The sequence below is a fragment of the Ascaphus truei genome, chromosome 1 (genome assembly GCF_040206685.1).
Source record: "Ascaphus truei isolate aAscTru1 chromosome 1, aAscTru1.hap1, whole genome shotgun sequence".
NCBI classification, from domain to species: domain Eukaryota; kingdom Metazoa; phylum Chordata; class Amphibia; order Anura; family Ascaphidae; genus Ascaphus; species Ascaphus truei.
This window is the reverse complement of record NC_134483.1, coordinates 1,477,314-1,488,796: the sequence shown is the minus strand read 5'-3', so window position 1 is coordinate 1,488,796 and position 11,483 is coordinate 1,477,314. Positions and strand designations below refer to the sequence as shown.

General features: G+C 47.2%; 1 protein-coding gene across 1 annotated transcript; it reads right to left on the bottom strand.

Moving 5' to 3' along the window:
• Positions 1–1,009: 1,009 nt before the first annotated feature.
• Positions 1,010–1,534, bottom strand: LOC142470916 (epidermal differentiation-specific protein-like). The gene has a single exon (XM_075577727.1). The coding sequence runs from the start codon at positions 1,532–1,534 to the stop codon at positions 1,010–1,012; it is 525 nt and encodes a 174-aa protein (XP_075433842.1).
• Positions 1,535–11,483: the final 9,949 nt, after the last annotated feature.

Genomic DNA, 11,483 nt, shown 5'->3' with positions numbered 1-11,483 from the left:
TAAATATATTGTTCTGATTGCATAAAATAAACATGTAAATATTATCAATGATTACATTCCCCCTATATAAGGAGACTGCAGAAGTAGCCCTTTATACACTATACACAGGTATATATACCCAGATACCTTACTATCTATTTTGCTGCTAGATTAATACATTTCCTAATACAACTCATAATGCTGGTGTTCCATATATTCACACATTAATTCTTATACACACACTGCCACACACAATGTCACACACATATACACACACATATACACACACATATATACACACGCACACGCACACGCACACGCACACGCACACACACAAACGCTCACATACACACACACACACACACACACAACTGTACTTACACCCAGAGACACAGGGAGACGTCACTGCTCTCAGAAAGGTTTATTATTACTGTATGATTACAGCAGAATTAGCAGATAAGCGGGGGGGGGGGGCAGTGGGAGAATAAGAGGGTTTCAGGGGCTTCCCAATCTTCAGCCTGAGCCCATCACCAGCAGCTCCTCTTTAGTGGTCACTTAGTGTCCCCTCTTCCCTGCCCGGTCCTGCGGCAGTACAGGTCCCACACATGGTGTTTCCAAGTCTCAGATCCCAGGGTCTCTCACACAGGAGAAACAGGACAGGGGTGCGGGGGGAAAGCACAGGCTTCTTCAGATGGGTTCTCATCACAGCTTGCAGGAAAGGGGGAAAGCTTCTGATTATACAGGAGGTATAGGGTATAAAGCATGAATCATTAAGGACAGGCTGGCGGTGTGCTCGGTGCTTTCCCTGCCAGTCCCTGGGAGCAGAGTGTGCAGGGATCAGGCAGGACAGGCTGGCGGTGTGCTCGGTGCTTTCCCTGCCATTCCCTGGGAGCAAAGTGTGCAGGGATCAGGCAGGACAGGCTGGCGGTGTGCTCGGTGCTTTCCCTGCCATTCCCTGGGAGCAGAGAGAGGAGTGTGCAGGGATCTGGAGGCTTTGTGTTGGCTGCTCATGCACTGGGACATCTCTTTATTATGACGTGAAGGGCTTCAGAGATTTCAACTTGTCATCCCATTGAATAGTAGCGTAGTTTGGTACGCTATCTCCAGCCACCGCAGCCATCATATTTCCTTGGTAATGTTCCTTGTCATACAGGATCCAGGCTCCTGATTCCACTTTGTGAGATGAGATCTTGTTATCCATGCCTGACGATGATATTATGGGCTGTGCGTCCAGCAGGGTGGTCATGGCACCCTTATAGTCCTTGTCCACATACAGATTGATCTTGGGGGTAGACAGGCCACCTCTAATGACCTTCACAGAGGCGATTTTGTTATGGAATTCAGGGATAACGGCATGTTTTCCTTCCTCGTACATTTCAAAGTCCCCTCCATAGTTTATCTCTGTGAAGACTATCCAGGGGTCCCCAGTGACTCGCATGGATGAGGCTCTATTCATAAAACTGTGCACTGTCAGGTCTGGGGTACTCTCACGTACAGAGATGGCGCCGTTGATACCCTTAAAGTTTGGATCGTCAAACAGCTCAATCCTGTTCATCTTTGCGTGTTCCTTGTGGATGATGTCTCACAGGGTAACAATGTCTCTGAGGCTCAAGGAGAGATAATGTTCTCTCCAAGCAGAGGAGCCAGGATTATATACTCATGTATCTGTGTATGTCACTATGTGGGGGGGGGGGGAGGGGGAGGAATTAAGATGTCCAAAGAGATGTGGGTTTTAATGTTTTGACCTTTCACCTTTTGTTCCTTGCATTGAAAACCAGATAATAACATTTCAGAACACGGACATAATCAGAGAACAGGTTACTTGTTGCTTTGTTTCTTTCCAGAGATAGCGAGTGACATCGTCAATAACAAAATATATGATCTGTAAACCAAACACGGAGGGAAAGAATGTAACCATTTTATCCATTACTAATAATGCAACACATTCCAGCAGTGAGCTCGGCTGTTTTAACCCTTCATTCTACCCATGTACAATAAAAGTGCTCAATGAAGATTTCAAGCATAAATATATAGTCTGGGTCCCCCCTAGGTCCCCCTTGGCCCCCTTACTTGACGGCTGGCAGCGGAAGCTGGGGCGAACGTGGCGGTATGCGGGAGAAGGTGCAGGAGCCTGCGGGCAGTCAGGAGAGTCCTCGGTGGCTTCCTTCGCAGGGCGCTGCCATCTTGCGTATGCATGCACAGTGAGGAAACAGGAACTATGTAGAGCGGGGAAGAAGTGGACAGACAGGGGTTATAAAGGAGGGCTTACCAATGGGAGAGAGGGGAGGAGTAGAGAGAGAAGTGGGAGACGACAGGGATAGGACAGGGAGAGAAGAGGAGGAGACCGAAGGGACAGTCAGTGGAATGGCCTGTAGGGATTGGGAGGTGGTGACATGGGAAACAGGACAAGAAGAGCCTGTGCGCATGCCCTCTGTAAGATGGGAGTGCGCGCGCACCGGTTGCAACACAGAGAGGGATCGCACGGAGCAAGGGAAGACCGCAGGGGGCTCACGGAGCCCAGAGCAGGGGATCGCGCGTGTGACCCGAGACCGCGAGATGGCATGCAGCGGCAGAGCGCAGGAAGCAGGTGAGTCAAGGCGAGCCATGGCGGAGCGTGTGCGCATGCCCTCCGAGGGTTGGGGGAGCGCACGCACCGGACACGTCACCACGCCGCGGGCACCACGCCAACCACGCCAGGAGGAGGCAACGGAACGGGTGGCACCACAGGGGCAGGTAACGCTGTTACCGCGGGAGAGAGGGAGCGGGGAGGATCAAAGCAGGGACTCAGGGAGCGCATGGGTATACGGGACCTGCGGGGAACACGCTGCGGCAAGGGGAGAGAGGTAGAAGGTAAAGGAGAGGAGTGGGAAGGATTAACAGGAGATGGGAGAGAGGTACAAGGAGGAGAAGGAATCTCCTGAGTCTTCACAGTATCCCCCCCTTGAGGATCAATCTCCGAGTGATCCAACCACGGCTTAAGGGGGAATTTGTTGTGAAACTGAGAAAGCAGCCTTGGGGCGTGGATGTGATTTGCAGATACCCAGGAACGTTCCTCAGGACCGTACCCCTTCCATGGTACCAAAAACTGAAATCCCTTTTTGGACAAACGCGAGTCGATGACAGACTGTATTTCATACTCCTGTTGGCCCAGGGTGGACACTGGATTGGGTCTCCGAGAGGGATCCGGGAAATGAGGACTGGACACGAATTCCTTAATGAGGGAAACATGGAAAACTGACGGAATTTTCATTGAGGGAGGAAGATCAAGACGATAGGCTACTGGATAAACCTTCTTTAAGATTTTGAATGGTCCCAAGAATCTAGGGGACAGTTTGGGTGAAGGAGTTTTGAGCCTAATATTTTTGGACGACAGCCAGACCAGATCACCAGGTTTGAAAGAAGGACCCTTTTGGCGGTGACGATCAGCCTTGGCTTTTTGTTTGGCAACCGCAGACTGTAAGGACTTGAGACTCTTTTTCCTGGATTCTTGTAAGTTGGGGATATGAGAGTCGGCTGCAGGAACACCTGAAGGAGAAGGGGAGAGAGGGAGACTACTGGGGTGAAAGCCACAGTTGATAAAGAAAGGAGACTCCTGAGTAGACTCGTTCCTCAAGGAATTAATGGCAAATTCGGCCCATGGTAGGAGGTCCGCCCAGTTATCTTGTGAGTCAAAAATGAAGCATCTTAGATACTGTTCAAGTGTTTGGTTCATCCTTTCTGTTTGACCGTTGGTTTGTGGATGGTATCCAGATGAAATAATAGGGAGTGAGAGGGGAAGGGGTTGTGAGCTCTAGCTACTGTCAATGATACGGTGCCAGGGGTGAGAGAGTCATAGAACACAGAAAAGAACTCTTGCCTAGGCAGGTGAGAGAACCCCTTTTGAACAAGCACTCATACAGTGATAGATACAGATAATTAAAAGAATTAACCTTTATTGGTGTATACGGGTAAAGTTAGGGAAGTACATAAATAATCAACACAATTAAAAACGCATTAAACGGATTGCACCTAGGTCTATTGTGAATTGCTAGAGATAGTATTTGAAGGAGAATGGTTTAGAATATCTGGTACCATATGACAGAAACAAAAGTTACTAATAAAGTATATAACTAATATGGTGCCTCAGTGTGGTCTATGTATAATGATTGAGAGAGTCTGGTGTGTGTCACTCGAGTGTAGTGACAGTCAGACTGCCTTCATGCCACATCTGAATAACCTGTGGTTCTGTGGCAGTGTGTCGCTAGGGCATTGCGGGTCAGACCCACATAGACAGGTTTAAATCGGTGTCGCCTAGCTATATTCTGTTTGTCACAGAAACCAACAAGGGGTTAAATAATTTTATCCTTCAAAGCAACACAGGGTGTGGTGAAATATCTAAAAGGGAGGCTACTATGTAGCTGTGGGGGAAAGAAGAGGCTGATCAGTGGGAGCCGCAAATACATGCACTAATTATATCCCACTGTTTGGTGTATGTTTCTGGGTTCTTATAGCCTCAAATGAGCACAATTTAATTCACACCAAATAAATAATGAGGTGAGTTACTGCTCGTGCCCCCTATGAAGGTAGCAAGTAATCTTGAAAACAGGCTAGCTGATATATCTCTGCCAGTAAAAATGTTTAGCTCAGTGCTCAACAGCTGCCTTTAATGAAGTTGCTCTATATCTGCAGATCTAAATATCTAGTGTGGTTGTTGTATGGGCTTGGTAGTTGCCCAGATAGTTCTGTCGATGTAATGACTGTAGGTAGGCAAAGTGTATATTTATGGGTTAATGCCGTTCAGCAACCACTTAATCTCTGGGGCAGGGGAGCCCCGTCTGTTTGATATAGACCACTTAATATGGTATCAGTGGTGTCTTGCCGCCGCTCAGTAATGTGCCCCAGTGATACAGGGGTATCTGAGTAGCTGCACTTTCGGAGCCTTATAACATCGCTCCTGAATGGCGGCATCTGTTCAGTCCCCACCCGGCATGGTGGGTGGGGACTGAACAGATGCCGCCATTCAGGAGCGATGTTATAAGGCTCCCCTGCCCCAGAGATTAAGTGGTTGCTGAACGGCATTAACCCATAAATATACACTTTGCCTACCTACAGTCATTACATCGACAGAACTATCTGGGCAACTACCAAGCCCATACAACAACCACACTAGATATTTAGATCTGCAGATATAGAGCAACTTCATTAAAGGCAGCTGTTGAGCACTGAGCTAAACATTTTTACTGGCAGAGATATATCAGCTAGCCTGTTTTCAAGATTACTTGCTACCTTCATAGGGGGCACGAGCAGTAACTCACCTCATTATTTATTTGGTGTGAATTAAATTGTGCTCATTTGAGGCTATAAGAACCCAGAAACATACACCAAACAGTGGGATATAATTAGTGCATGTATTTGCGGCTCCCACTGATCAGCCTCTTCTTTCCCCCACAGCTACATAGTAGCCTCCCTTTTAGATATTTCACCACACCCTGTGTTGCTTTGAAGGATAAAATTATTTAACCCCTTGTTGGTTTCTGTGACAAACAGAATATAGCTAGGCGACACCGATTTAAACCTGTCTATGTGGGTCTGACCCGCAATGCCCTAGCGACACACTGCCACAGAACCACAGGTTATTCAGATGTGGCATGAAGGCAGTCTGACTGTCACTACACTCGAGTGACACACACCAGACTCTCTCAATCATTATACATAGACCACACTGAGGCACCATATTAGTTATATACTTTATTAGTAACTTTTGTTTCTGTCATATGGTACCAGATATTCTAAACCATTCTCCTTCAAATACTATCTCTAGCAATTCACAATAGACCTAGGTGCAATCCGTTTAATGCGTTTTTAATTGTGTTGATTATTTATGTACTTCACTAACTTTACCCGTATACACCAATAAAGGTTAATTCTTTTAATTATCTGTATCTATCACTGTATGAGTGCTTGTTCAAAAGGGGTTCTCTCACCTGCCTAGGCAAGTGTTCTTTTCTGTGGTATCCAGATGAGAACAAGAGAGAGATACCCAATCTTTGAGAGAAGGCACGCCAGAATTTTGAGATGAACTGAGACCCACGGTCTGAGACGATAGAAGTGGGAATGCCATGCAACCTGAAGATCTCTTTAGAGAAGACGTCTGCCAAGGTGACAGAGTTGGGAAGACCCTTGAGTGAAATAAAGTGAGCCTGCTTTGAAAACCTTTCAACCACGACCAAAATAGTGTTCATCCCCTTGGAAATAGGTAGTTCAACAATAAAGTCCATCGAGATGTGTTTCCAGGGTTGTTCAGGAATGGGAAGAGGTAGAAGAAGTCCAGAAGGTTTATGATGGAGGGTTTTACTCTGGGTACATACAGGACAGGCGGAAGTAAATTCGAGAATGTCTTGATTCATCTTTGGCCACCAAAAAGTCCGTTTAATGAGATCTGCGGTTCTCTTGAAGCCTGGATGACCAACTGTTCTAGAGGAATCGAAATCACCTGTACCGATGAGGAGAGGTGAATCAGCGGGCACTACGATGCAGGAAAAAACTTCTGAGGCTGGACTGTGCTGTAAATTATTTCCTTTATTCAAACATGGATAAAAAGAGGAGGGGAAGCATACCCCTGCACCTCTAACGCGTTTCACCCGGCGATTGGGCTTTTTCAAAGAGTAACATTACCCGTGCGTGAGACACTGAAATACCGGAAGTAAAACGGACGTGACGTCACTCAGCCAATGAACTGCGAGTATACCACAGATGGCATGATAAGAACCTGCATTCATGGCTGATGTGCGCTCGCGCGAGATACAAAGGCATCAGTGTCATGCGCAATAGAGACTAATAAGTTAAAAACAAAGAGTATTCAGTTTGCAATCCATTATGACCATAATTGCAGTTTGTTTTGGTTAATCATTAAACCTCAAGTCCCAAACATATGGTGACATATACAGTATGTGATAGTATATACATAAAAGTGTTCATTGATTAATTTGTTTTTATAACTGCGGATGGCAAACTTATGATTACAATGATAAATTAAAAACAAGTAAAGTCAAGGGTTAATAATAGATATTTCCAATACATTAATATTCAAGTTCTTAACTTCCATATAAACAGTGCATATTTCAAAAGTTCAATAAAATCATATTTAAATTTTAATAGAAAATATTATTAAATGACAATAACACCAGTGCAACTTATATTCAATGTTAATACAATTGTAGCAATGAATTCCAAACAATTCTTCCATGAAGCTATAATCTATTTATATTCTGAAAAATGTTTAGATCATAGTATACAACACCAATATGAACACTAAAAACCTCAATTAGTAATGTGTTCTCAAGGGAAAGAAATTGGGTAGCTAGGAAGGAAGGGGAATGGAGGGAAAAGGGGGGGGGGGTGGGCGGGGGGGAAAGGGGAAGGGGGGAGGGGGAAGGGGGGAGGGGGTTGTGACGATAGCTTCCACAGGCTTATTAATATTACACAAAAATAATTGGGTTTGAACTGAACGAGGCTTAAGATATAATAAATTGTATTTATTCCTTAGAATAAAGGTGAACACAACAGATAATACAGTAACAAACAAGAAGTACACTTACTTAAGGGTTGGGGAATGAGAAGTATGATGTAGCATTTCTTTCAGCAGTGAGGAAATCATTCAGGTGATATCAGGTAACCATATCAGCAAACGAAGACAAAGGATATATGGGTGGACAGCCGTTTATAAACCATTCTCCTTCTATTCTTAACCTTAAGCACAGGGGATTGGTTTACAATTACCTCCAGCCACTCACTAACGTGGGAAAGCATTCTGACCCATGCCCCCCTGCTAGTTGGCACATGGGCAGTAGAACTCTGGGGGTCTCATTTCTGAAGCCCCACATTTACGTCAGGAATGCCAGAAAGTCTACTATTTGGAGTTCTGGCAGGAAAACCTTTGTTGAAAGGTGTTAACTGGAACACTTAAGACCTGCCCTGGTTTGGGCTTCGGATAAACAGTGAGGGTGATAAAACTCTTTGAACAGCACTTAAATCCTAGACATAGCGGCGTCCTCAGGGCCATCTGCTACCTTATGGCCCAAAAGAATTTCCTTTTGAACTTATCCCTACCTTAGGATACACTATTAAGCATAAAACATAAACGTATTAAAATATCCGGTTCCGTTAGGTTTAGCAGGTCCAAACTTCCCAGTTCGCATTGCCAGAACTGGGACACCATATGGTCAAAAAAGCGACTTGCTACGACCTAAGAAACCGGAGTTACACAATGCACATTAAATCATTTTAATACAAAAATCTCCATTGAAAAAGAAATCTCAGCTTTTCACTAAATCCCCATTGAAAACAACGGGCAGCTCCGCCATAGACTTTCAATGGTAAATCGCCGCCATTGAAGTCAATGGGGGTTTTCTGCCATTGAAGTCTATGGGAAAAGTCCCGAACTTCAAGGGGGTCCATACTCCGTCGGGTTGGTCCAAGCGGGTCAAGGATGGTTCTACAGCGATGCCGGAGCAGTGGCTACAGATACCCCAAACCCTGATCCGCTGAACCCTCCGGAACCGGAGATATGGATTCCTAAAATTCAGCATTTCTCACTTAGTCATTTTTCTGAGCCGTTTCTGCCGCCGCCGGCAAAGCCTATGGCGCGACCCGCTCTATCTGGTTCGACCCTTATCGGGGGTCCAGGATTCGGGGACCCGGTGGTGGTCGAGTGGGGGGACCCTTAGGAACTAGGGGCAAAAAGAATTTTATCCCTAGGTGCCCTAGAACAGTTTATTTCCCCGCTAATTGACGTTGAACTTGACCCAGTGATTTTAGCTCTTTTGAAGGACATTGTATCCGCTTTGCGGTTTGCGGTCTGGACGGCAGCCAACTAGGTTACCTCGAGGCATCTCCATTGAAGTCAATGAGCCCATTGACTTTCAATGGGAAACCGCCGCTCTCCCTCTCGGACGCCACCTGCTGGTCACTACAGGAAACAGGACGAAAACAGCACCAATTCCTATTGAAATGCATTGAGCCCTAATGGCGGCCAATGGGGACCTGCAAAATGGTGCCTGAAAAGGCGGGAAAACTACACAAAGAGCTATAATCATTAAAGAATTATTAACCCTTGTGCTCCCGGATGGATTCTAGTGTGTGTGTGATGCAAACACTGAGTAACCAGACATTACAATGGAACAGGGGAAAATACATTTACATGTCATAACAAGGGTTACATCACATTTCTGGACCTCAGCCCAGTTAACCCCTTGTCTCCCTGGTGCGGTCAGGGGTGGCCAAATGGGGTGCAACCCCTTTAATACCGGGCCACCCCCTCTCTCCCTCTACACCTCCCCTTCTTAATGCGTGTCCTGTGGCCCACTGGCCCTGACGGGGAGTGGGGCACTGCTGGCACCATTAATGAATTCAGTCTCAGAGGGATAGTCCTGGCGTGAAAGCCCATCAGCATTGCTGTTTTCACTGCCCTTTTTGTGCTGAATGGTGAATTCAAATTCTTGCAAAGCCAAGCTCCATCTCAGCAGTTTGGCATTTTCCCCTGATACCCTCTGTAGCCAGCTCAGGGGATTGTGGTCGGTAATGACCGTGAAAGCCCTCCCATAGACATAGGGCTGGAGCTTTTTGAGTGCCCACACAATGGCCAAGCACTCCTTTTCAATGGTGGCATATGCCACCTCCCTGGGGAGCAGTTTGCGACTGAGATACACCACAGGATGCTCTTTGCCGTCGTCCCCCACCTGGCTCAACACAGCCCCCACACCAAAGTCTGAGGCATCAGTCTGAATAAGAAAATGCTTGGTATAATCTGGGGCAGCCAGGATGGGGGCCTCAGCAAGCGCAGCTTTCAGTGCCTGGAAAGCAGTTTCACAGGCAGGAGACCAGGTAATAAGCACAGGCAGTTGCTTCTTAGTCAGATCAGTCAGGGGTTTGGCCACGGCGCTGTACTGTGGGACAAATTTCCTGTAGTACCCTGCGGTGCCCAAAAAGGCCATGACCTGTTTCTTGGTTTTTGGAACAGGCCACTGAACTATGGCTTCTACCTTGGCTGGCTCTGGCTTGAGATGCCCTCCACCCACCCTGTGCCCTAAGTACAGGACTTCTGCCATCCCTACCATACACTTAGTGGGTTTTAAGGTAAGCCCAGCCTCCCTGATTCTATTCAGCACCGCAGCTACATGTCCTATGTGGGATTCCCAGGAATTACTAAAGACAGCAATGTCATCTAAGTAAGCCCTGGCATAGCTCTGCATCCCTTCCAGTAACCTATTGACCAGGCGTTGGAAGGTAGCCGGGGCATTCTTCATCCCAAATGGCATCACCAAAAACTCATAGAGGCCACTTGGAGTGATGAATGCTGACTTCTCCCTAGCCTCCAGGGTCAGGGGAATCTGCCAGTAGCCTTTGCTCAGATCCATGGTGGTCAGATACTTTGCCCCCGCGAGTTCATCTAGTAACTCATCCATGCGGGGCATGGGGTAAGCATCTGACACCGTCCCAGCGTTGAGCAACCGGTAGTCCACACAAAACCGGGTGGTTTTGTCCTTCTTAGGCACTAGGACTACTGGACTTGCCCAAGGGCTCTGGGACGGAGTAATTACCCCTAGGGTCAGCATCTCCTCAATCTCTCTCTCCATTCTTGTCTTGACCTCTGCTGACACTCTATAAGCGTGCTTATGTAGAGGCTGCAGGTCCCCTGTGTGTACTGGGTGTGTGGTGAGATGTGTGGTCCCTGGCATGTCAGTGAAGAGGGCGCTATACTGAGCTAGCATGTCCCTGGCTTCTCCCTTCTGCCTAGCACTCAACTGTGCCCCGATCTCTACCTGCTCAACAGTGTTTCCTTGCTTTGCCTCCCCTAGGAGATCAGGCAGAGCATTACTCGCCGGATCCTCCAGCAGTGGGCTACAAATGGCCATTACTGCTCCCATACTCGGTGCTCGGTATTCCTTTAACATATTAATGTGATATGTCTTGTGCCTCTCAGGCGCTACCTGTACAACATAGTTGCACTCATTCACCTTTCGGATGACCGGATACGGTCCCGACCAGGCAGCCATTAACTTGTTCTCCCGAGTGGGTTTGAGAACAAGCACCTGCTGTCCTGGGATGAACTCTCTGCTACGGGCCTGCTGGTCATACCATTGCTTCTGCTTGGTCTGAGCAGCCCTGAGGTGGTCCTGGGCCACCCCCATAAGCATCTCTAACCGGTCTCTGAGATCTACTACATACTGGATCACTGAAGCATCAGTAGCAGTAGTCTCCCCCTCCCATCCCTCACGGAAGAGGTCCAGAGGTCCACGTACCCTGCGGCCATATAGTAGCTCGAAGGGGGAGAAGCCTGTAGATTCTTGCGGTACCTCTCGGTATGCAAACAGCAAGTGCTGCAGGTGAATCTCCCAGTCTTTCCCCTCCGCCTCTATAAAGGTCCGAAGCATCTGCTTCAGGGTACCATTAAACCTCTCACATAATCCGTTGGTTTGGGGATGGTAAGGGGTAGTGCGCTGGTGCTGTACACCGCAGGCATCCCA

Bases quoted from the DNA above. Each gene is read 5' to 3' on its own strand.
- LOC142470916 (XM_075577727.1), bottom strand. From the start codon at position 1,534: ATGAACAGGATTGAGCTGTTTGACGATCCAAACTTTAAGGGTATCAAC.